Source organism: Culex quinquefasciatus, chromosome 3, assembly GCF_015732765.1.
Source record: "Culex quinquefasciatus strain JHB chromosome 3, VPISU_Cqui_1.0_pri_paternal, whole genome shotgun sequence".
In the NCBI taxonomy this organism is placed as follows: domain Eukaryota; kingdom Metazoa; phylum Arthropoda; class Insecta; order Diptera; family Culicidae; genus Culex; species Culex quinquefasciatus.
In genome coordinates this window covers 18682990-18708194 of record NC_051863.1, presented here as the reverse complement: position 1 = coordinate 18708194, position 25205 = coordinate 18682990, and the positions used below count along the sequence as shown (strand labels likewise).

The following is a 25205-nucleotide window of genomic DNA, read 5'->3' as shown; positions in this document are numbered from 1 at the left end:
TTTTTAGTGTTTTAATTTGCATTTATCTTGTTTTGTTTATGTTTGTTTTTGGTAGTATTTGGCCTACTCTACCACCTTATATAATTACATTTCGCCTATCTAATTTTTTCATGTTTTTAAGTCACTTTTTCAATTTTTTGCATGTTTTTCACATTTTCTGCTATAGAGTCGCACCATCATCATTTAAATTGCAAAAAAAAAAATGCGTAGAGGCATAGTCTGGGTCACTACAAAAATTACTGCATACTTCTTTTTACTGAAAATATAGGAAATGTTAGTGAAAAACACAGCCAAAGTTGACCCCTAAAAAATTATATTTTTAAAAACATTGGCAAAGTCACATAAAACAAGTTAGACTTCCAATCCTGAAATTTTCTAAAATTTTATGAGTTCTTCTTTCCAATGCTTTTTAAAGATCAAAAATCGGTTGGAAAATTGTTTTTTTTTTTTTGTCGATTTTTTAGATCGAAGCCCGTCTAAAGGCAGGGTTAGGTTGTAGAGGGTTAATTTTTTGTTTCTAAAACTTGATTTGCAAAAAAACACTATTTTTAATTTTTTTAATTTTTTGATATGTTTTAGAGGACATCAAATGCCAACTTTTCAGAAATTTCCAGAACGGGCAAACAATCTTTGACCGAGTTATAATTTTTTGAATCAATACAATTTTTTTCAAAAAATCGAAATATTGGTCGCAAAAATTTTTCAATTTATTTTTTTATGTAAAATTGAATTTGCAATCAAAAAGTACTTAAGTAAAATTTTGGTAAAAGGCACCGTTTTCAAGCCAATGGCCATTTTTATGTAACTTTTTTCAAAATAGTCGCAGTTATTGATTTTTTAAAAATAGTGCCCATGTTTGCCCACTGTTGAAAAAAATATTTTTGAGAAGCTGAGAAAATTCTCTATATTCTGCTTTTTCGGACTTTGTTGATAAGACCCTTAGTTGCTGAGATATTGCCATGCAAAGGTTTAAAAACAAGAAAATTGATGTTTTCTAAGTCTCACCCAAACAATCCACCATTTTCTAATGTCGATATCTCAGCAACTAATGGTCCGATTTACCTACAATGTGAAAATATGAAACATTCGTGAAATTTTACGATCTTTTCGAAAAAAATATTTTCAAAATTTTTAAATCAAGACTAACATATCTGTGGTGCATTGGCACCAAGATCAACAAACACACCTATACCATATAATCTTGGTAAGCCAACGTAGCGGGGGGAGATAAACCATTGTAGCGGTGGATAGGCAGACGTGTACGGAAAGCGAGAGAAGGCAGACGCGCGGCGGAGAACCGTCGTGGATTAAAGTTGGAATAAAGAGTTTAGCTATCACAAATTGGCGACTGTGGATGGGTTGCGGAATACATCACGCGATTGGTAAGATTTTGTTCTTTATCGTTGAATGTTTTTTCTTCCAGCGTCAAATTATGCGGGGCGGAGCCCCTCCGTATGCTTTGACCTGTTACACACACACACACAGTGATGCCAAACGGGTCCGGCACCGGAAGGAGTGGTCGAAGAGAGTGAAAACTCACACGCCGTGGCTTCGAGCCAGGAAAATTGGTCAAAGGCCTTGGGCCGGCGACGAGACTTCGAGTCAGAAACGAAAAGACTGGACTCGGAATCGAGTAGAGGCTTCGAGCCAGGTTACAACAAAGGCCCTGAGCCAGATGTTGGAAAGGCCTAGAGCCAGGGAAAGTTGGTTAAATCCACAAAAAAAAAAGAAGAAGAAAGAAATTGAGCTGAGTTGTCAAAACAACAGGCCACCCAGGCTGACAGACATTTCTCTGTGACAGCATTCGGAAAAGTCTGCGATTAAAAGTTCTATCGACAACTTGGCAACCCAGCCAACTGTCAAGCTGAAAACAGACAACGAAACGAGAACCAGATGTAAACATTGTGTAATCGAAACAATTTTGTGTTGTTACAGATAATACGTGATTTCGAGTTACCAGATGGCTTACTGAAACAAGGGTTTCGGGTAAAATCAGACTGACCGGTAAGAAAAACAACATTTGAGTTGTGTAAACTGTAAATACATGAGTAAATGACATTGTAGGACGAAAGCAGAAAAAGCGAAGTCAACTGAGTGCGCTGTCAACTAGTGGAGCGATATCGATTAGCCCAGGTAATTTTTACAGTCTGACGAATGCATGAGAAAAAGCTGAGAAAGTTGTGATTTCAGCAAGCACCATGGACAAGTTTGACATCCCGCCGTTTAAGTTCAAACAAATGCCGCCAAATGAAGTGCGCGAGGAGTGGACTCGCTACAAACGAAACTTCGAGTACATGGCTCTGGCGAACGCAGTGACGAATAAGACCAGGCTGAAGCATATCTTCCTCGCCCGAGCTGGAGTCGACGTCCAAGACGTGTTCAGCAGCATTCCAGACGCTGACGTCGAAGAGCGCCTGGGCGTCGACCCGTTCAGAATCGCTATCAACAAGCTGGACGAGTACTTCGCACCTAAGCAACACGAAGCCTACCAGAGATTCTTGTTCTGGTCACAGAAAATGAAGGACGGAGAATCACTGGACAAGTTTATGCTGCGCGCTATGGACTTGGCTTCGAAGTGTAACTTCGGGAATACCCAACAGGAAGCACGAGACATAAGCGTAATCGACAAAGTTATCCAAATGGCCCCTGACGACCTGCGCGAAAAGCTTCTGCAGAAGGAGCACCTGAGCGTTGATTCGGTGACCAAGACCGTTAACGCTTATCAGTCCGTCAAATTCCAAGCGGGACAGATGGCAGGTCACTCGAACCAGCCCAAACCATTTCAAGAGGTGAACGTGGTGAACAATGACGCGGCCGGCGCGGTCGGCGAATGCTCGCGGTGCGGCTATCCAGGTCATTTTCACTACGATGAAAGATGTCCGGCGCGGGACCGGACCTGCAAGGTCTGCGGAAATGTTGGCCATTTCGGAATCAAATGCCGTTCGAGAAAAGCTCGAAAGCGCAAGTTCAATGGACCAACTGGACAACGGAAGCGAGTAAAAATCGAGCGGGTGCGAGCGGTGGACACCGAGGAAGAAGGTAAAAGCACTGATTTTATTTTCACGATCGGTGATGGTGATGAGCTCATCTGGGTGACACTTGGAGGCATCGTTGTACAAATGCTGATCGACTCGGGCTGCGAGAAAAACATTGTTGACAGCGGAACGTGGGACAAGTTGAAAAACCAAGGAGTTTCAGTATCGGACATGCGCACGGACTCCCGAGTAAACTTCCGGGCATACGGACACACGGATCCCCTCAAGGTCAGCCGGGTATTCGAGGCATCCATCGCGGTGGGGGACAACGGTGAACGTGCCAAGACGATGGCAACTTTCTACGTGGTGGAGGGCGGTCAACAACCTTTATTGGGCCGCGCCACAGCGAAAGTGTTGGGTGTGCTGGTGTTGGGATTACCTAGCACTCGTCCCCCGGAGCTGTACCAGATGAGCTGCGAGCAAAAGCGGCCGTTTCCAAAAATAAAAGGCGTCAAGGTAGTCATACCAATTGACCCGACGGTATCACCCGTCGCGCAACATGTCCGACGCCCACCCCTGGCGTTGCTTGATAAAATTGAATGTAAGATTGATTCTTTGCTGGCCTCGGACATTATTGAACCTGTTGAAGAGTACAGTCCGTGGGTGTCGCCGCTGGTTGCCGTGCTGAAGGACAACGGAGAGATTCGACTCTGCGTAGACATGCGAAGAGCTAATCTCGCAATCAAGCGCGAGTCGCATCTGATGCCCACATTCGAAGATTTTCTTCCAAGGCTGAAGGAAGCACGCGTGTTCAGCCGTTTGGACATCAAAGATGCCTTCCATCAGCTGGAGCTGGACGAGTCATGCCGTCAAATTACGACGTTCATCTCTCACAAGGGGATGTTCCGATACAAACGGTTGATGTTCGGACTTTCGAATGCATCTGAGGTTTTCCAAAAGATCGTGGAACAGATGTTGGCAGGATGTCCGAATGCCTTGAACTACATTGACGACATTTTGGTCTACGGCAAGAATGAGGAGGAACACGACGCGGCGTTGGCGAAGGTGATGGACAAACTGAAGGCGAAAAATGTGCTGCTCAACCACAAGAAGTGCGTTTTCAGGGTATCCGAGGTTGTGTTCTTGGGTCACCACATTTCAGGAACGGGTATTCGGCCAGCAGAGGAGAAATTAAGCGCGTTGAAATCGTTTCGAGCCCCGCAGACCGTCGAAGAGCTCCGGAGTTTTCTGGGCCTCGTTACGTACGTTGGCCGTTTCCTTCCGGATCTGGCCACAGCTACGGTTGCTTTAAGAAAGCTCACGCACGCCGGGGAGAAGTTCCGCTGGGAGCAGGAACACGAAAATGCCTTCCAGAAGGTGAAGCGGTTGATTTGTGATCTGAAGACGCTGCGATACTTTGACAACAAGCTACGAACCCGTGTGATCGCTGACGCATCTCCCGTGGGACTGGGAGCAGTACTTGTTCAATTCACGGACTACAGAAATGACTCGGAGGTGCGGGTGATCGGTTACGCTAGTAAAAGCCTCAGTCCAACCGAAAAGAGGTACTGCCAAACGGAGAAAGAAGCCCTCGCATTAGTGTGGGCAGTTGAGCGTTTTTCGGTGTACTTGCTTGGACGTCATTTCGAACTAGAAACGGATCACAAGCCGCTGGAGATTATTTTCTCTCCCAGTTCGAGTCCGTGCCCTAGAATCGAGCGTTGGGTCCTGAGACTGCAAGCATACCGGTTTGCAGTTAAGTATCGGAAGGGCAGCAGTAACATCGCAGATCCGTTCTCGAGGCTGTGCACGCTGGATGAAGGCGTGGACTTCGACAGCGACAGTAAGTTTCTGGTGTTGGCAATCGCTGAGTCAGCAGCTATCGATACGAACGAACTGGAGAAAGCCTCACAGGGAGATGGAGAGCTGGCAGCAGTCCGCGAGTGCGTCCGTAGCGGCGTATGGAACCAACCTGATGCTAAGCCGTACGAGAGATTCCAGGGGGAGCTCGGCGTGCTGGGAGAATCACTGCTGGTTCGAGGGTCAAAGCTAGTTGTTCCGCGGGCGTTGCGACCGAGGATGCTCGACCTCGGACATGAAGGTCATCCGGGAGAGACAGTCATGAAGCGTCGGCTAAGAGATAGGGTGTGGTGGCCTAACATGGACGGTGACATCGTTAAACACGTAACAGGTTGCGAGGGATGCAGACTGATCGGCCTGCCGAGTAAGCCCGAACCGATGTGCCGCAGGGAGCTTCCGACGAAACCATGGGTGGACGTCGCAATCGACTTCCTGGGTCCGTTGCCGTCTGGAGAATACCTGCTAGTGATCGTGGATTATTACAGCCGGTATAAGGAGATCGAGGTAATGAAGCACATAACCGCTGAGGAAACTACGAAACGGCTGCACAGGATATTCACTCGTCTGGGTTTTCCGGTCACTATCACTCTGGACAATGGCAGACAATTTGTGAGCACACATTTCGATCATTACTGCAAGCAACATGGAATATCACTGAACTACTCAACTCCTTACTGGCCACAAGAGAACGGCCTCGTCGAGCGCCAGAATCGATCCCTGATCAAGCGACTGCAGATCAGCCACGCGTTGGGACGCGACTGGAAAGAGGATTTGGCGGGCTATTTGTTGATGTACTACACGACTCCACACTCAACAACGGGGAAGACGCCGACTGAGCTGTGCTACGGCAGAACCATCAGATCGAAAATTCCCAGCTTGATCGACGTGGAGTCGACTCCTAATGACGAGGACTTCCGGGAAAGGGACCGTTTGCTGAAACAAAAAGGGAAAGAATTGGAGGACAAGAAACGCCACGCCAGACCATCTGATCTACAACCGGGAGACACAGTCCTAATGAAAAATGTACTTCCGGGCAACAAGCTGACAACGGCCTACAGTCCAAAGGAACATGTCGTTTTGAGCAAGGAGGGCGGTCGCGTCACCGTGCAAGACAAGGAGTCACGGAAGGTATACAAACGGAACGTCACACATTTGAAGCGAGTGCCAGTCGAGGCACCGAGCGAATCTTCGGTGGCGGGAAGTGTGGAAGCGCCCCAGGAAGATCCAGTGCCCCCAGTCGAACTCAGACCATCACCGGTAGCGGAGGAAGCTCAAGCAGATAATCATTTCAGGAACCGACGCGAAGTGAAACGACCAACTAGATTCAGGGACTACATTGTTTCTCACCTAGTTGACGATTAGAGTCTAGAAAGAAAAGGAGATGTGGTGCATTGGCACCAAGATCAACAAACACACCTATACCATATAATCTTGGTAAGCCAACGTAGCGGGGGGAGATAAACCATTGTAGCGGTGGATAGGCAGACGTGTACGGAAAGCGAGAGAAGGCAGACGCGCGGCGGAGAACCGTCGTGGATTAAAGTTGGAATAAAGAGTTTAGCTATCACAATATCAAAAGGGCGTAATATTGAATTTTTGATCTTTTTGGAATGTCTTATTTCTATTTTCAAAAATGTTTGTTTTGGTAAGTGACTATATTCATAAAAGTGGTCTAACTTCATGGAAACTATGTTAGAAAGGTCCCTTAAATCATTTATTATCTCCCTTCAACGTTTTATTAGACAAAATGGCTTGTTTTCTAAGGTGGCCCATTCTGCCCCGCACCCTGGAAACGTAGTCGATTTTTTTTAAGTGGCTCAAAAATAGTTTTAAGCTAAAGTTTTTCATCAACCAAGTATACAACATTGAAGGGAACATCCCAAAGCATACCCCTACTTCAATGAATTCATAAATTTGTAAGTTTTTCTATGATTTTTGGCGCATTTTACTTAGGCGGGCCATTCTGCCCCCATGCCCCTATTCACGCTAAACACAAACCAATACATTTTTGTTTGGCGCAACAGAAGTGATGCGCACTTGGGTTTGGTGCAACGCGTATAAAAAAACAGTAGAAAAAAGTAAAAAAATGTATTAGAAAAGTGCTTAACAGAAATTTTGATGTTGTGCCCTTTTGTCATACAGTTGTTCCGTATGAAAGGTAAAGGAAGAAAATAAAAGTGCTTCGATTTGGCTCGAAATTTTACGCAACGTATCAAAAAATGGCCCGTTAAAAATATTTCAGACATAGGCTCTTATGTCCTACAACCGTCAAAACGGCATTTTAGGTTTTTATATGACTTTTTCAAAGGTTTGGCTAGATTTTTCAGTTCGGTTAAAATTGAGCGAAGTTATGATTTTTTGAAAAAATGGTTTATGTGAAAATCGACGAAATCGGGCTTTTTTCCACCCTAACACGGCGTAGGTCACTGTAATGGCTAAACAAAAAAAAACGGGTCAAAATATTTTGGACATAAAAAAAAATGAGCCGAATCGAAGCACTTTTTTTCTTTAACTTTCATATGGAACTGCTGTATAGCTCTTTCGAATAAATAAAAAAAATCTCAAGATGTATTTTCAATAATGTTTGCGGGGATGTTCAAGCTTGGTCATGACTTATACAGGTAAGAAAGTCTCGTTATCTACAGAGAATAAATTTTCGTTGCCTATAACTGGAAAACGTTGCACAATGTCGAAATTAACTTTTAGATTGCAAATTTGATTTTACACTTGATTTTACATCATTGAAAAAAAAAAAACAAAATAGGAGAACAGCATCTAATTCCAGCGTACCTCTAATGTTGCCATAACACCAGTTTGTCGTGCAAATACTGCTCATAAAAAGCTTTTTAAACTGAAATCAAGTTTTATTTATTTGATTAACTTAACTCAATAGTAATTCGGGTTCGAATGAAATCAAGTGATAAATAGTTCAATAGGAAGTGAGCAAGCAAGTTTCTATAAACAGTTTTACAAAATAAGTTGTTTAAATAGTGCAAATCAGTGCTTAACCTGCCAAACATACGAGAATTTCCCCTGATCGACTGTTTTGGACGTTTTTAAAAAATCTATTTTTTTCAAGATTTTAGAAAATTTTAATGGTATTTTTGGTATGGACAGTTGCCAAAATTGTATGGATACTTGTATGAACGAGCTAATGATGCAACTGATTCTTTGGTCATAGAAAAGTACACACACAGTTCCATTCAAATAGAAAAACCAAAAAATTTGCTGGTTCTTGAGAAAACTGATCAATTCTGTTTTGAAATTACTTACTTTTCCTGTCATTCTATAGTGACGAAATTGCCTAATTTTCAGCACCAAATATAGAAGTGCACGTATTTGATTGCTGAGAAGTTCAACCGTGGACATTAGAGGGTTAATTCAAATGTCGCTTACCGTTCCGCTCGATAAAAAAAATAATCTGTTCGCTTCCGAACGGTAAGCATTTCGGTAATTTGAGCCGTTTGATAAATGTTGTACAAAATACCCACCGACGCACATTTTGCGCCCAGTTGTTATCGAAAAAAGCTCACTCATAAATTAGCATATGTTTTACGCGCACCGTACAAATAGGCCAGGTTGCACGCGTCGTCGTCTTTCAAGAAGCCATGTTCCGCGCGTTGGTCCTCACAACATTTGCCGTAGTTCACTGCGATTCTTCCTTTTACGAGTCCTACTTCAACGAACCAGTTGCACCGAATTCCCAAACCAGAAACGCCCTCCGCTTGGCCGCCTACAAATGGCCCAACGGAATCGTTCCGTACACGTTCGATCCGGGCTGTGACCAACGCTACCGTACGGCCGTCCTGAACGCCATCAGCGTGCTCGAGCAGGCCGCCAGCTGCGTTCATTTTATCCCCAAAACCGACGACCAAAGGGAGCACATTCGATTCGTGCGCTCGACTTCCGGCTGCGGGTCCTCGATAGGATATCGCTCCGGGCAGCGCGAACCGTTGGACGTTCTGCTGGACGATTTCTGCCTGGGCTTAGCCGGAGCCGTTCAGCACGAACTGTTGCACGTGCTAGGACTGTTTCACGAGCACACGCGTCCCGACCGTGACGAGTACGTCGAAGTGCTGTGGGATAACATCGAGCCGGAGTTTCGACGGAACTTTGCACGGGGTACGGAGGACTACATGGAGACGTTTGGGCTGCCGTACGATTACGGCAGTGTGATGCACTATCCGACGTTTGCGTTTGCGCGACCGGGAACGAGCGTGACGATGGTTTCGCGGCAAAATCGGAGTGCTGAGTTGGGCCAAACGGACGGCGCCAGTGAGTTGGATTTGGAGAAGGTGCGGCGGATGTATGATTGTCCGCGGGGGAAGTGATATCTTGGTTAAGGGCAAAGAGCAAACACGGTTATTTTACAATACTTTTAGAAGGAATGTTGTAGTAACAATAAATTATATATTGAGTAATGCTACTTTTGATTAAACATGAAAATATATGAATAACATGAGAAAAAAATAATCGATTCACTTTTTAAAAAGACCATAAACTAATACGCATCGCAAGTGAAAATTCTAGTACGGTTCAACGCGTCAACCGGAAAAATGGCATTCCTACAGTCTTGATTTCATCTTTTCCAGCAGCAGCTGGAGACAGTGTTTTTGAGACTTGAGCTGTGTTACCTCGGCCAGGTGTTCCGTGTAGGACAGGATGTTTTGCTGAAACAAAAAAGATTAATACAGTTATTTTGTGTGGTATGATTGCATTTTCCGAAAGTTATTCGTTTTGATATGGCGTGGCGGCTGTTCAAGTGAATTCAAACTTGAAAACTGTTATTCGAAGTGATTTGTTAAGTTAATTAAAATATATAAAATATCAAATTATTGAACAATACAAAATATTTGAAAAAATTATTCTGAGCTATTGCTTATAGTTGCTCTATCCAGATTATTAATCGAAGATGGCGTTACGAATGCTGCACGCCCGAAATGTCAAAACCGCGCAGTGGCACCAACATTAGAAAAAAAAATGTATGGCTGGCATGCAATGGCGAACTTGTGCCTTCATCACTGAGGAAAGGCTATCAAATCACTCTAAAATTGAACTTTCTAAATATCCCTCGTAGATATACCTTCACGTATACATATCAACTCAGAATCATTTTCTGAGCAAATGTCTAACCATAAAATGCCGGGTCTTTCTGTTTACGTGCGAGAGTCGCGCAAGATGCGAAACGCCCGGTTGCCATATTGTTTCAAATGAGAGTCTGCAGGTTTTCTGGAAAAGTCTGTACAAGATATATTTTTTTATTCATGATTTTATTTTTATCGGTGCAAAAACAAACAAGCTTTAGAAAATTTAGCTTTCATTTTTTATATTTTGCATTTTTTTTTTCAATTTTTAACTGTATTTATTTTGTAACTTTTTGCTGATTTTTTTTTAAAGTAATTTGTTTTTTTTTTCTAAAATTGTAAAAAAATAATTCAAAAATTCTTAAATTTTAAGATTCAAAAATATAAAAATGTTAAAATTCTAAAATGCTAAAATTCCAAAACTAAAAAAGTCCAAAATTCGGCAATTAAAAAATTCTAAAATTCAATAGTTCAATATTTCGAAAATTCTGAAATTCCAGAATTCTAAAGTTCTAAAATTCTAAAATTTTAAACTTAAAAATTCTAAAATTCTTGATTTCTAAAATTTTAAAATTCTTAAATTCTTAAATTTTAAAATTCTAAAATTTTTAAATTCTAAAATTCTCAAATTCTCAAATTCTTAAATTCTAAAATTCTAAAAATCCAAAATTCTAAAATTCTAAAATTCTGAAATTCTTAATTTCTAAAATTCTAAAACTTCTACAGTCAACAATTTCAAAAACATCGCAAATAATAAAAATAAAATTTTAAAAATAGTAAAAGCACTAAAAATTAAAAAAACTACTTTAAAAGTTAAAAGCAGTTAAACTATCAAACATTTCAAAGATTTTTGCAAGTTTCAAAAAATAAAATGGATTTTTTTAAAGATTTTTGAAAGTTTTAAAAACATTAAAAAATTCTAAAACATAAACAAAATCATTATAAAAATTTCAAAAAATTAATTAAAAAAAGATTAAACTAAGTTATATTCTATTTTGAAATATAGTTTTGAAACGATTTTTTAAATTTGCATTTTTTTTAAATTAAAATCATTTTTTTTTATTTAAAGTTATTAAATTTTTGGGTTTTTTGAATTTTTGAACTATCGAGTTTTTAGGTTTTCAGATTCTTAAATTCCTAAATTTTATAATTTTGGATTTTTCGAATATTAGAATTGTACAATTTTAGAATTGTAGAATTTAAGAATTTTGAAACCTTCAAATTTCAAGATTTTAGAATTTTTGGAATTTTGATATTTTAGAATTTAAATATTCTAGAATGTTTGAGTTTTTGGACCATTGAATTACTTGGGATGGATTAAGGTACTTTTTTTGTAATGTTGGTACCATTGCATGATTTTGACATTTCGGGCGTGCACCTGCTTGACCTGCCAAACATATGAGAATTTCCCCTACTCAATGTATCATTCTAACACTACTCAATGTAACATTCTAACAATTGATAACATTATGAAAAGACCATTTTTACTCATTTCAATCCATTTCTCAGTAAGTAAAGATTGGATCAATAATGTTAAAAAATTAGAAAAAATAACACCTGCTCCAAAACGGTACAATTTATCAAAACTTTAAAAAAGATCTTTAAGATGAAACGAAAATGAGTAAATGAAATTACAAACCACAATTTAAATATTTGAAAGGGGGAGGGGGGAAGCATTTTGCACCAGTTTCAGTTGTTAGTTTTAAAAATATGTATCTATTGACAAAATTGATTTTTATCGCTAAAAAACAACTTTTTGAATTTTATAAATTATTAAATAATAAAAAAAAAGTGATTCGATTCTCCGGATTGAAGTTTTTTCGAAAACTTTGGATAATCGAGTATGATTTGTAATATTTTTTTAAAATAAAGTTTTCAAATAAATATTTGATGTCTAGATTTTTTGAATTTTGGAATTTCTGTTCTTTTTAATTTTTAAGGTGGTCACTCAAGTTGGGAAATCGGAAAAGTCGGCAATTTGTAAAAAAATATAGGCATATTTACTTTTTTTACTCTTTAAGCAAAATGCAATATATTTTGTATAGTTTAACATATGGTTATAGCTTAACGTTTTATATAATCGCCTTGAGTTGGATTTTTCAGTGAAATAAAAATTAAAACAATACCAACAACAATTATGAATATTCTTCAAATTTTAAAATATTCAGCTATTTCCCACGAAAGTAGCATGAAAAAAAACAAAAGTGATCGAATCGGGCTCAATTTTTTTTTTCGGGTTCCCTGGCCATAATAATTAGACCCTTTTTTGCCATTAGGGCAATCTATACCGTGTTAGGGTGGTCCAAAAAATTGATTTTTTTTTTCAAAATATCATAATTTCTCAGTCCTCACCATTTCAACCGATTTTAGTTGTTTTGTGGCGATTGAATGAATGAATGGCGATTAGTTGGCATTTAAAAAAATAATTGAAGGTTTCAAAAATCTAGCCTGACATTTGAAATTTTGAAGGTGTCTGGACCAAAGAGCCTATTTCTGGAAATTTGTTTATCGTATTCATCGGACAATTTTACGTAACATACTCAAAAATGGGCGGAATTCATTAACAGGATTCCATGAAATCATTTTTTGAAAAATAAAATCCGGGTTTTCGGCGCACCGCACACAGAAACGAAAAAATGACGAAATCGGCAAAAAAAAACTTTAAAATTTCAGCGATTTTTTTTTGCGATCATTGTTTTCAACAATATTTTGAAATTTTGTTGTTTACGCAACACCAAAGACAATTTCCACCATGCCAAAGTTCTAATTGACGGCAAAATGTGGTAGTGCAGGTCAAAAGAGCGCCGCGCTAGTATTTTGCAACGTTCTCTCTTTGCTGAGCATATTCATTTGTGACTCGGATCGACGGACGGAGTATTTATGTATAAAGCGATTAACCAAGACGCTGGCAGCTAGCAAGTTCTGCTCGTTCACGAATGGTTCCAGTCTTTGAACCGAACATCAGCCCCTTGGTTTGATATTTTTTTTATGAATTTATTGAGAAGTTTTGTCCAATGACTTGAAAAAAAAGTTTTGACTTTGCGATAATAAATGAGTGCTTATTATTTGAAGTTTGAGAAAAGTGAGGAATTCAAAATCGTAAATTGAGTAGCCATACAGAATTTTTTAATTTATAGATTTTAAAATTATGTATCATTTTAACTTTGAAATTTTTTAAATCTTTAAATTTATCGTTTTTGGATTTTTCAAATTATTTTATTTGAGTGTTTAAAATCTTGAAGTTCTGAATTTCAAGTTTTTGAAATTTTGGTGCTACATAAACTGAGCAGTTCTCTACGAAATTGTTTTTTGAAATTATTTTTTCTGATTTTTTTATCTAATATAATCTAATCGAACACAAGCGCAGCCAGTCCGAAGAAAGCATCCTGGAAGAACTTGGGGTTAGATTACGCCCCAAGTTCTTTCTTGTCAATATTAATTATTGCAGTACACTTGAGTAACCCCGAAGATGTATTGCATAAATTAAAGCGGCCAGGCCTACTGCGTTGCATTAACCGCAGAGACAGATTCTGTGAACGGAGCACATTTCACAGAATCTACAGGGGAGGAAGGATGCGTGGACATACCGTACCAAACGCTCCTGTTTACAGTTTCATATGTATTTTGTATAATGTGTTATATAATCAATTAAATATAATAATACAATATAATGAATATTTAATAAAATCCCTTCACCTATATATAATAACCACGCACCCAAGCACACAAACAGCGACACAAAAGAAATGATAATAAGCATGCAAAAAAAAAAACAGCGCGTCCCCGTGGTCAGCGCTCTAATGATGCCATTATTTAATTATCTAATTTTTTATTTATTTTTTTTTAATTTTATGTTTTTGGTATTTTTTGTATTTTTTTTTGTATTTTTTTTATCCATCTAAAACTTCTGAAACTTTTTTGGTGCCTTCAGTATGCCAAAAGAAGCCATTTTGCATCATTAGTTTGTCCATATAATTTTCCATACTAATTTTTCTGAAATTTCCAGAACGGGCAAAAAATCTTTGATGATAATGATTTTTTGAATCCATACTTTTTTCGCAATTCGCAATTTTCAGTGTAAGAACGGGCCTTGACCGATCTTATGCACTAGGTTCCCGACGAACACGCACTGCCCTTACACCTACATCTCACCCTTGCTCTGAGTCAGTACGAGCAGCACGCTAGAACACGCTTTGAGTGTTCGTGCCAGGCATGCACACCTTCTTTTCCGGTTACGCATTTTAACTCGGCCGGGAGTGGTACATTACGTAGGGTTTGATGTAAGTATAAGGGCCTAACCATTTATAGTGTGCCTATCAACTTTCATTAAAGCAAAAACTGTTTTATTTTTAGTTTGAATTCAAAAACTTATTGTTATTTACTGTGTATTGTTTTCTCCTGAAATCTTCCCTATTGTTGAGTCTGTTTATCTGTTGCTATTTCTTTTGTCGCGGTGTTTTGTTACAATTTTTGGTCCTAAGCATGTTATAAAAGTTTATCAAAAATACAATAGTAATATTTGTGCTAATCCTTTAACCATTCCATAAATTGAGTAAGAGCTCAAACCTCACTTGTTTGAAAAAAGGGTGAAGATTGAAAACAATAGACAGTAAAAGAGAATTTATTTTATAAAAATCAAGTATCAATAGTAAGAGAATGATGAGCGTATTTTGAAAAATAAAAACGAGAAGCTAGATGTATTAGATGTAAAATTAGACAATAGTTAATAGATAGAGATACAACACAAGCTTAGATTATAGTAATGATAATTTATAGGACAAATAAAGAATTATTCAAATAAATAAATTCGCAATAAAATCAAAAAAGATTAGGCGAATATAAATAGACTTGATAAGGAAAAGTATATTTTTAAGGAAAAAAAAAACAAAACAAAGTTTATTACAGCAGTATCAATTGATAGAAAAGAGTTGAAAAGCTTTGAGAGATATGAGAATCAAAAGTTAGTAAAATTAAAATCAAATGTTGGATATTAAATAGAAGAATCAGTGAAGAATTGGGAATCAGAAGAGCAAAATAAAAATAGGAGATAAGTGGTAGCTGAGAATGAAGAGAAGAGAAACCCCGTTGTGCGATGTTTCAGGTACATCCACAGCAGTTGACTCAACATACTGCGAATCAAAACAATACCGTCTACAATCACAAATTACTTCCCTTTCCCACATTGTCGCGCCCCTTTCTTTTAGCCGTCTCGACTCTGACCCGCGGTGGTCAAAGGTTTACGATCCGTTTCCACAGGCCACCAGCTAGGTCATCGTGAAAACCAAGCCAACGTGGAGGTAAGAAAATAGGACACTCGCAAGGAACCAGAGCTATACTGTTCTGATCAAGATAATTCGGATGATCTAACAGAACTACGGATGTAGTTAGTTACGATCCTTCCAGGATGTTCCTTACGTGGACGTCAACCGAAGAGCACCCAAAAAGGTCAGTGCCATTGCATGCTCTTAGGTATCAATCCTTGGCCTGCCTTTTTTTTTTGAATCCATACTTTTTTTTCAAAAAATCAAAATATTGGTAGCACTTCCAAGAATTACATTGCGCCTACCAAAATACAGCAATACGCAGAGCATAATTCAAACCCAGCATCCGGATTCAGCAACCAAAAACCGGGTCACCTATTTGCGACGCCAAAAGATGCATTTTACGTGTTTTACGCGCACAATTTGAACTTTGACCACTCCGCCAACTCGCTAAAAATGGCCCAGAACGTCTCGCACTGATAAGCCAAGCCATTCACGAAAAATTCTCGAAGCATCTAAACACACGCTTCCTTATCAGCTCTCCAAAACAAAAATAAACACGCCAAATTAGCACTCACCAACTGTTTTGGGTCCAACGCGCTGCGATTCTTCACGGCCAAGTTCCACAAGTTGTAGGTGAGCGTGTACATCCGCTCGACGGTGAGATCGGCGCCGGTTACGATTTTTAGGAAGAGCTCCAGCGCAAGCTGCGACTGCGCCCGGATGGCGTTCGACTCGAGCAGTTGCTTTAGGATTTGAAGAACCTGGTCGCACACTTCGCAGCTAAGGCCGTTGACTTCGGCGAGGAACTTTGGGTCCGAGCCGTACAGTTCGTCGTTGGAGATGACGTTGACGATGTGGTACGGGTAGATTTCCTGGGAGGCGACCGAGAGATAGTCCAGGATGTGGAGGTAGAGGGAAGCGAGGGTTTGGGGGGAGTGCGGGTCGAACGGGTACTTTTTGATGACTTCGAGGAGGAGTCGCAGGAGGTAGAGGACGCCCTGGGTTGGGTTGTCCGGGACGATGACGAGGGTGGAGAGGAAGTTGACGAGGAAGGATTTGAGGAAGGGTTCGGTAGATGTGGGTTTGCCGTCTTGCTCGTAGGTTTTTGGGAGTTCCGGGATGAGATTGAGGGCGGCTTCGAAGCAGGAGTCGGCTTGCTGGAGGCAAACGTTTAGGAGTGCGACTTGGCCGGACTGGAGGTAGAGCTCCATCCGGGTGGTGACGTCGATGATGGAGGGGATGGTGATGAAGCAGTACGCGGCGCAGGCCTTGACGAAGGCGGCCGTTTTGTTGGTGTGCTGGCCTTTGACGATGCGCCTGGTGCTGGTGGAGAGGCGGTTGACGCTTTGGATTAGGGTGGAGTAGACGGCGTCCAGGTTGGAGAAGGCGGCCCGTGCCTCAACGTAGAAGGACAGTTGCTGTTCGAAGTCTCGGCCAAAGTCAACCTTGCGGATGAAGTGGCTGATGATGTTGCTGATTTGACGACGTTCATCTTCACTTGTAAGGGCGCTGAAAGAAATAACTTTCGTTTGATTGAGTCCTTCTACTTTATTCAGAAGAAGACCCACTTGACGGAATCGTTCAGCACCTTGCTGATGTACATGAGCGCGTTCGTGACGACCGGATCGCTGATGCACCAATCGCCAGAGGTGGCCCGATAGCTCGTGAGGATGCTCTTGCAAACGGTTAGTTTGACCGAGTCCTTCTGGAAGAGGTCCAGCATCGGCAGAAAGTTGTCCAAAGCCAGCACGCCGTGAATGTCCTGCGTGTTGGACACGATCTTATCGACGATGACCTGCAGCTCGTGGTAGTGCCGCTCGTAGGACCGGTTCGGCGTCATGTGGTACAGGATGTCTCCCATCAGGGCGTTGACTTCGCGGAGCTAGTTCAAGATGAGATTACTTTGAGTATGTATTATTTCGATCGTAATTTCTCGATCAAAATATAGCGGTCGTAATTTTTCAATGATAAGTCGTAATTGGACGATAGTAGATTAAGATCTTTCGATCGTAATTTCTCGTTCTACCATCTACCATCTGCGACTGAAGATCGAGAAAATATCAATATAGATTCAAAGCTAAAAATTAAAAAAAACCAATGACTCAAAATTTTAAAATTCTTAAAAATTAAAAAAAATGAATAAAATTTAACATGAAACATTTAAAAAAATAAAATTTCAAAATATCAAAATTAAAATTTTAATATTTTTAAAACAGATAAAAACCAAAAATTTCAAGAATACAAAAAACTAAAATTTAACATATCTAAATCTAATCTAATCTAATCTAATCTAACACATAAAATTTAACATATCTAAATGTTTAAAACAAAATAAAATTTTAATAGTTTCGACTGCTTGAAATAAAGTTTTAATAAAAAAATAACTGTTTTTATTTTGAAAGTAATTATTCGTTTTCGTTTTTCGTTTTCGTTTTACGGAGCAAGGTGGGGGACGCGGCCTCAAGTCAGTCCAAGTCCGGTTTCTTGTGGAAAAAAGGGTAGTGGCCGAACTAGTATTGCATACAAAATGAACACCACCGGAAGATATAGGGGATCGGGAGGGGGAAGGTGAAAGAAAATTAGTGTAGGTGTGAGTAGTAAGAACTTGGAGGACTTGAGCAGTTACGTTAATCTTACTTTAAAACTGAACAAAGGAAATCTGAAATTATGATTTAATCAAAAACTATTTTGAAATTTATACAAAGGGAACCTATGATATATTTAAAATTTTAAGGAAATCAAATAAATTTACTGGAAAATTAAAGATGAAAACTAACTTGTCAAGGGCATTTTTTCTGGGCTTCGTCCTGTCGCGTCCGTCAGTAGTCTTGTCGTACATCGCAACTAACTTTAATTTAACAAATCATTTATGTCCAATTATTCACTTCAGAAAACTAACTAACTTGAATCAACCTCAACTAAACTGTCTGAAAGTAACTTGAATCTCAAATCCCCGAAATTTTAATTACAAAGCCTAACATTTTTTTAACTAGTTTTAAAACCTGTCTTGCTGCTTCCAAAAACAATATACAATAATGAAATGTTCATATTTTACAAGTTGAACACTCGTGGTTAATACGACTATTTCGTGCCTTCCATTTCATTAGGGCACACAAGCTTTGCAAACAAGAGTGTATCCCTATCATACCTTATGTAAACTATCATTTAAGTGAAAGAGACGCAATCCTGTTCACACCTGTATGTTCTATTGAAATGTTAGGCTCTATTTAGAGCCTAACATTTCAAAAGGGCACATAACCCTTGTAAACAATAGTGTACCCCTTTCACTAAAATGACAGTCCACACAAGGCGTGAAAGGGACACACTCCTGTTTAAAAAAGTTATGTGCCCCAATGAAATGGCAAGCACGATTTGATTGTCAAAACTCCAGTAGATCCTCGATTCGCAACAATGGTCGATACAACCATAATCCGAAAACCGTTAGTTCAACAGATTAACGAATTTTGTCCGATATCATATATTATTGATTGATCGAGACTCTATGGATTTTTTGACAATTCAGAATGGTTAGTATACCACATATCAAATGAAATCAGAGATTCTGATAGCATTACTAAACTGGCTTACACATAACTGGACTCTGGAATAATAATTATTAGTATTAAACAATCTAGAAAAAGTTACAAAAAAACTAACTATTCTTCCCCATTATCAAACAGATTTAAACCTGTTCCTAACAGACTTTACGAACAAGAATATTGATATTGAAATAAAAATAATCAATATCTTGCAATTTTACATATTATAAAAGTTGTGATTTCTATCAACACAAGTATATAAATATAAAATAAATGTGTGATATATATCAACATCGGAAACCATCTTTGCAAGTAGCCCTGAAACGACGGCAACGTGTGGCTCCATCTCCAGGGAACTGTTTTTATTTTGAAAGTAATTATTAATAAAAAAAAACTAAATAAAAAGTTTTAAAATTTAAATATTCAAAACTTTATAAGTTCAAAAACTAAAAGCATCAAAAATACAAAGCTCAAAACTTTGATCATTTAAAAAAAATTAATTCCAAAATTCTAAAATTTTAAAAATTCTAAAATTGCGAAATTTTAAGACTCTATCATTCAAAAGTTTAAAGTTTCAAAATTCAAAACTTCTCGAATAATAAAATTCCAAAATTCTAAAAAAAACTTAATGTCTTTAAATTCTAAAATTCTAAACTTCTTAAGTTCTAAAATTCTAAAATTTGAAATTCTAAAACATAAAATTTTAAAATTCTAAATTTCTAAAACTTCTAAAACTAAATCATCCACCAATTTCAAAAATTTCAGAAACATCACAAATTTGAAAAAAATCTAAATTGTAAAAGCACTTAAACCTTTCAAAGATTTTTGTAAGTTTCAAAAAATGGAAATTTCCAAAACGTAAAAAAAATGAAATTGATTTTTAAAGATTTTTGAAAATTTTAAAAACATTAAAAAATTCTAAAACATGTACAAAATAATTTTGAAAATTTCAAAAAATTCTAAAAAAAGCTTAAGGTTTTAACAAAGTGATATTCTATTTTTAAATATAATTTTTGAACGATTTTTTAAAAATCTTTCTCAAATTTTTAAATTCTATTTTTTTTAAATTTATAAATTTCGGAATTTTCTAAATTTCATTTTTTTTAATTTAAAATTATTGAATTTTTGGGTTTTTAGAATTTTTGAATCATCGAGTTTTTAGGTTTTCAGATTCTTAAATTCCTAAATTTTATAATTTTAGAACATTAGAATGGTACAATTGCAGAATTTAAGAATTCAAAAATTTTAGAATTTTAATATTCCAATTTTTAAACTTTAGCATTTCAGAATTTCAGAAAATTTGGAATTTTGAAATTTAAGAATTTTAATATTCTAGAATTTTTGAATTTTTGAACCATTGAATTTCAGAATTTTAGAATTAAAAAAAAATGTATTTTAAAATTTTAGGACTTATTTTTTTTTTGATGTTTTAAAGCTTTTAATTTTTGATTTGTTATAGTTTTGAATATCTAAATTATTAAAGTTTTTATTTTGAGTTTTGAAATTTGATTTTTTTTTATTTTCAATTTTTTATTTTATTAGTATTTAATTTAAATTAAAGCTTTTGAAATTGTCGAAATGCAAAAAAATAAAATTTTTTTGAAAATATTACCTAGTATAAAAAAGTTTTTTTAAATCATGATTTTTTCATATTTTTATCTGTTTTAATGCATATTAAAAAGGTTATAATTTCCTAAAATTTTATATTTTTCAGATTATTTTGAAAATTCAGGCACTTTGGAATTTTAGAACTTTGGAATTCTGAAATTTTTAATTTTTTGATATTCAAGGCCTCAATAAATTCCAAAATTTAAAATTATAAAATTTCAATAAAATAAATATAAAATGTGAATAAATCAAACCAAAAAAATCAAACCATCCACATTAACGACCCCCGGGTCTTTTGTGGTCTCTATTACAAGTTTCTGCTCGAACCTAGGAGTCCGAAGGCTTGAATGGGGAAAACACCCAAACCTCTTTTTACTCCAAGGAACCTTCCACCCCAGTGTTTGAACTGACGACCTTTGGATTGCGAGTCCAACCGCCGCCAGCGATTCCACCGGAGTAGGCTTGGTTTGGTGTGTTGTTTGTACTTATGGCATGGAGACTACTCCTACACCTGGAATGACTTAACGGCCTAACAACCAAGGCCGGGACCGACATTTTACTTCCTCATCCGATGGAAGGTTGCAGCAGATGGGAATCGAACCCAGAATCATCCGCTTACAAAGCGGACAGCGTAACCATTCGGCCACGCACTGCCACTAAAATGTGAATAATAATTATTATTTTTTTTTAATATTTATTTTTAAAATGTGAATAAAATAAATATTAAAAAAAAATCAAATTTTAAAAATGTATTACAGACAAAGATTTCAAAAATTTCAAGATTAAAAAGTAAAATATAAAAAAAACAAAATTTAAACATTTTGAGTAATTTGAATTAAAATGTAAATAAAATAAAAATTTGAAAAAAAATTAAAATTAAAATCCAAAACCCTTCCGTTATTAAGTTTTTTTTAAATATTCAAAACTTTAAAAATTCAAAAATTAAAAACTTCAAAATTCCAAAAATTTCAAAATTTTAAATTCTAAAGTCCTAAAATTCTTAAATTCAAGAATTCACAAAAACACACTAAAATCCTTAAAGTTTAAAAATCTTAAATTCTACAATTCTAAAATTTTACAATAGGAATTTAAGAAAACAAAAATTTAGAAACTCAATAATAAAAAAAAAAATTCAAAATTTCCAAAATTTCAAATTTTTTTTAAATTTAGGAATTAATTTTTTAAGAAAGATAAAAAAAATAATCGTGAAAAAAATATTTTTTTTCAATATTACATAAAAATAGTTGAAAATAGAAAATAACTTATTTAATCTTTAAGCTTTTGAGATTTTTTTTTTAAATTTTCAAAATTATTTTTTATAGGTTTAGACATTTTATGTTTGTAAAATTTTCAATAATCTTTAAAAAGAATCAATTTTTAAAAAATTGGAAATTTTTATTTTTTGAAACTTACAAAATTCTTTGAAATTTTGGATATTACAAAAGGTTTGAACTTTAATTTTAGTTTTTGTAATTTTAAAGGCTCTTACAATTTTTATAATTTTGATTTTGATTTTTTTTTTAATTGCTAAGAGATGGTTCGATAACAAAATTTCTATCATAATTTCTCGATGTTAAGTCGTAATTTGTCGATGGTAGATCGAAATCTTACTAACGAGAAATCTCGATAATCATCACATATAACAAATCTACCATTGGAACCTACCCCAAAGTGCTGACTGGTGTACTGGGCCCACATCTCGGCGCACTGGATGTACTCCTCGACGTTGCCCATCGAGCTGATGACGCGCCAGGCGGCGTTCAGCACGGCGCCTCGCTGCTCCGACGGCGGAGCCGTGTGCGTGAGGATACTTCCCAGCATTCGCAGCAGCTGTCCACGCGAGAATCCTTCCACCGAAATGGTGGACAGAACCTCCACAAAGTGAACTGCTCGCAGCGCGATAAAGTCCGACCGGAAGGATTGCATAATGGACTGCATGAGCAGCGCAGGGTGCTTCTTCTCGCGACACCGCTTCAGGATGTCGTCCAGCTGGGCGTCCGTGCTCAGAATTGTGACGCCCTGCATGATCCAGTCTAAACCGGGGAGGAATAGTGACACGTACCCGTTCGGGGTGATCCGATGTTTGGCGATTTCGGCGCGAATTCCTCCGTTTAAGATTGTGTGGTAAATGTCCAGAATGTCGTTCAGGTTCTCCTTGATGTACTCGCGATCAGTCGTGATGGCCATTCCCACCCGACATAGGTAGCATCGAGCGTAAACGGCTACAAGAGGGTCACCAATTCCGCGAATCATGCGCGTCAAGCGCATCAAGATCGTTGAAAACTCGTTGGCCGTCAAAAAACGATAACTCTTCAGGATGGCCATTTCTACGTACAGTCTTGGCAGCAGCTCGCGAATCGACGCAATTTTGTAGAACCAATTCTGGCACGTTTCCCGAGCCGACTCCGGAACCATGTCCGGCGTAAAGTTGTCCGGTAGAGGCCCAGGGTGCTTGCTACCCGGTCGAACGTACTCTCCCTTCACGAGCAACCGCTCGTAAACGAGCTTTCCAAAGTTTTCCAAGATGTCCGTAATCAGCACAAACTTTGAAGGATAAAACTGAATAACCGAGGTGTCCGCCAGCAGCTTCGAGCACTGAATCGCTATTTTTAGCGCCTTCACTCGTTGATCCGTGTTCCAGGCCTGTCCAAGCTCATGATTCAACTGTTCAATCTTCACCACGTACTCCTGCTGCGAAAGGTCCAACATCTGCCGCACGGTGCCTTCCTCAAACTCGTCCAACTGCTCCAGTCTGTACTTCACCTTCTCCGACATCGTCGTCTGCGACTTAATCGTCTCTCCCCCATTCAAGAAGCTCGTCACAATCGACAACTTTTCGTTCGTCGTGTACTTGTTCAATATCGCCCCTCGGCGAGCCCCCCACGGCTCAATCAACTCCATATCCAGCAGGCAGCTCACCTCCCGTGATTTCTTCTGCGACGCAGCCGCCCCCAATTTCGCAACCGGCGACCCCCCATCAAATTCCGCTGCCATCTGCGACAACGGAACCGAACCCTGCCGGGCGGCGAACGCACTCAGCGGGTCCGACCCATCCAGCGCCAAGCTGAGCGGATCCAGCGATATCGTCGACGATGCCCCACTCGTACTTTCGCTAAGGCTGGCCAGCGCCTTCGCGCGGGTTCCCTTGCTCTCCAGCACCTATTTCGTAACGTTACACATTAAAACCCCAAAAATTACGCCAAACTCAAGAAACGCTCACCGTTATCGAAGACTGCTTCAGCGGGTGGTCAAACACCTTAAACTGGTCCAGATAGCGCCGGCACTCGTCCTGGTTCCGGCGGACACATCTCCTTTGGGGTTGAAAATTAAATTTAGTTTGAGGAATCCTTACAATAACGATTCGGCAGACTGCTTACCATTCTGCGGACATCCTTTCGCGTTCGCGGCTCGATTTGTTCTAGATGGTTTTCTCCGAGCGATGGGTCGATTAATTAAGCGATTAAACGCTAATCTAGAAATATTTTTGGCAATTTTTTTGCCACTAAACTTTTTTTTGTTCCGGGCGGTCTCTGATAGTGGCGAGGAAGAAGACTGTCATTCAAAATAAAAACAAACTCAGGCAAAGGAAGTACTAGATTACTGCAGATTTTGGTGCGGAAAGCAAAAGTCTGCAGAAAAGCACATTTTAAGCAAAGCGACGCAAATGGGCCAAATTCAGCTAGTTCCAAACAAAATTAATGCCAAATGAAATTCTAGAGTTTTTTTTAACAGGTCCTACAAGCTATTGTCTTTCATATGTTTATAGGACCTTTTCAATAACAACTCTGAAAGTGTAGAAGAATCAGTAAAACAGTTTTGGTCTGCAGTGATTCTCAACTTTCTTCTAGGCTGGTACTCCTTGCCATGTGAATCAAGTATGGTCCGGTACCCCCGTTGAAAATCGCTGTCCCAGATCATGAGGTAAGTTAAACAAAATGTTGCAACAAACAAAAATTCTAAATTGTTTTTTATCCTGAAAATCCTGAAAAATCCTGGAAATTAAACAAATTTAAAATTCTTAAAACTAAAAAACTCAAGAATTAAAAACCAAAATTCAAGAACTCAAAAATTAAACATTGAAAAATCTGAAATTTTAAAAGTTTGAAACTTCAAAATAAAAAGGGAATTATTTTAGAACACTCAAAAATTATAAGAATGTCTGCATGGCGAAGTTTTATAATTGTTTCAAATTGCGAGCAGTTTTAAATTTTTAGAACTGGCGGAAATGAAACTAGAATACGATGCTCGCAACGCGCTGATCTAAATGTTGTTTCAAAAAATGCTTTTAATTGTGTGCGTATGATTATCAACACAGCATCATAGGGTGTGTGTCAGAAAACGTGGTCTTCTCTATATAACTGATTTTTTTTTTGAAACTGAGTTCTATTCCAGTTCCAAATCGTCTCACGTTTGAAACAAACTCGTCGAGCAGTTTCATTTCGGTTTCAAAATACTGCTAGAAAAATAAAACAGTAACTCCGCGTTGCGGGTGGTCTATTTCAGTTCTATTTGAAAAATGAAACAGCTAGAACAAAGTAGAGCCGCGTTGCAAGTAGTCTAATCAAAGTACAAAAATTCAGAATAATTAATTTTTATTTATCCCGGGTTCAGGAGGTCATTTTGAGCATCTTTTGTTCTACGAAAAACTTTACTTTTCTTTTTTGTGTTTTTCCTGTCTATTTTTTTTTTGTATTTTTATTTCCTTTTATCATGTCTAGTTTATGTTTGTTTTTGATAAAATTTGGTGTATCCTTTCACCTCCTCTCATTATCTTTTGTCTTTTAGTTTTTTAATGTTTTACCTCGGTTTTTACAGCAACTTTTAATTTATTTTGCTGGTTTTTCACAATTCGGCTATGGAACGATACCTTTGTCA

At 38.0% G+C, this 25205-nt stretch overlaps 3 protein-coding genes across 4 annotated transcripts; 2 read left to right on the top strand and 1 right to left on the bottom strand.

Moving 5' to 3' along the window:
- The first annotated feature begins 1166 nt into the window (after positions 1-1166).
- Positions 1167-6382, top strand: LOC119770734 (uncharacterized protein K02A2.6-like). Of its 2 annotated transcripts, XM_038266140.1 has the most exons (4): positions 1167-1382; positions 1936-2004; positions 2065-2133; positions 2191-6382. In XM_038266140.1, exon 4 carries the CDS (start codon positions 2199-2201, stop codon positions 6195-6197), a length of 3999 nt encoding a protein of 1332 aa, XP_038122068.1. In that variant the 5' UTR covers positions 1167-1382; positions 1936-2004; positions 2065-2133; positions 2191-2198; the 3' UTR covers positions 6198-6382. The 2 variants fall into 2 exon arrangements, with proteins under 2 accessions (XP_038122068.1, XP_038122069.1); XM_038266141.1 differs by lacking the exon at positions 1167-1382 and having other exon boundaries at positions 1901-2133.
- A 1766-nt stretch (positions 6383-8148) lies between these two features.
- On the top strand, positions 8149-9207 carry LOC6046351 (zinc metalloproteinase nas-14). Its single transcript, XM_001863533.2, has one exon. The coding sequence runs from the start codon at positions 8444-8446 to the stop codon at positions 9164-9166; it is 723 nt and encodes a 240-aa protein (XP_001863568.2). The 5' UTR covers positions 8149-8443; the 3' UTR covers positions 9167-9207.
- LOC6046352 (VPS35 endosomal protein sorting factor-like) lies at positions 9197-23879 on the bottom strand. The gene is made up of 6 exons (XM_001863534.2): positions 23708-23879; positions 23551-23641; positions 21996-23489; positions 16752-17065; positions 15759-16692; positions 9197-9505 (listed from the first exon to the last, which is right to left on the bottom strand). Exons 1-6 carry the CDS (start codon positions 23719-23721, stop codon positions 9401-9403), a joined length of 2952 nt encoding a protein of 983 aa, XP_001863569.2. The 5' UTR covers positions 23722-23879; the 3' UTR covers positions 9197-9400.
- Between the last annotated feature and the right edge of the window lie 1326 nt (positions 23880-25205).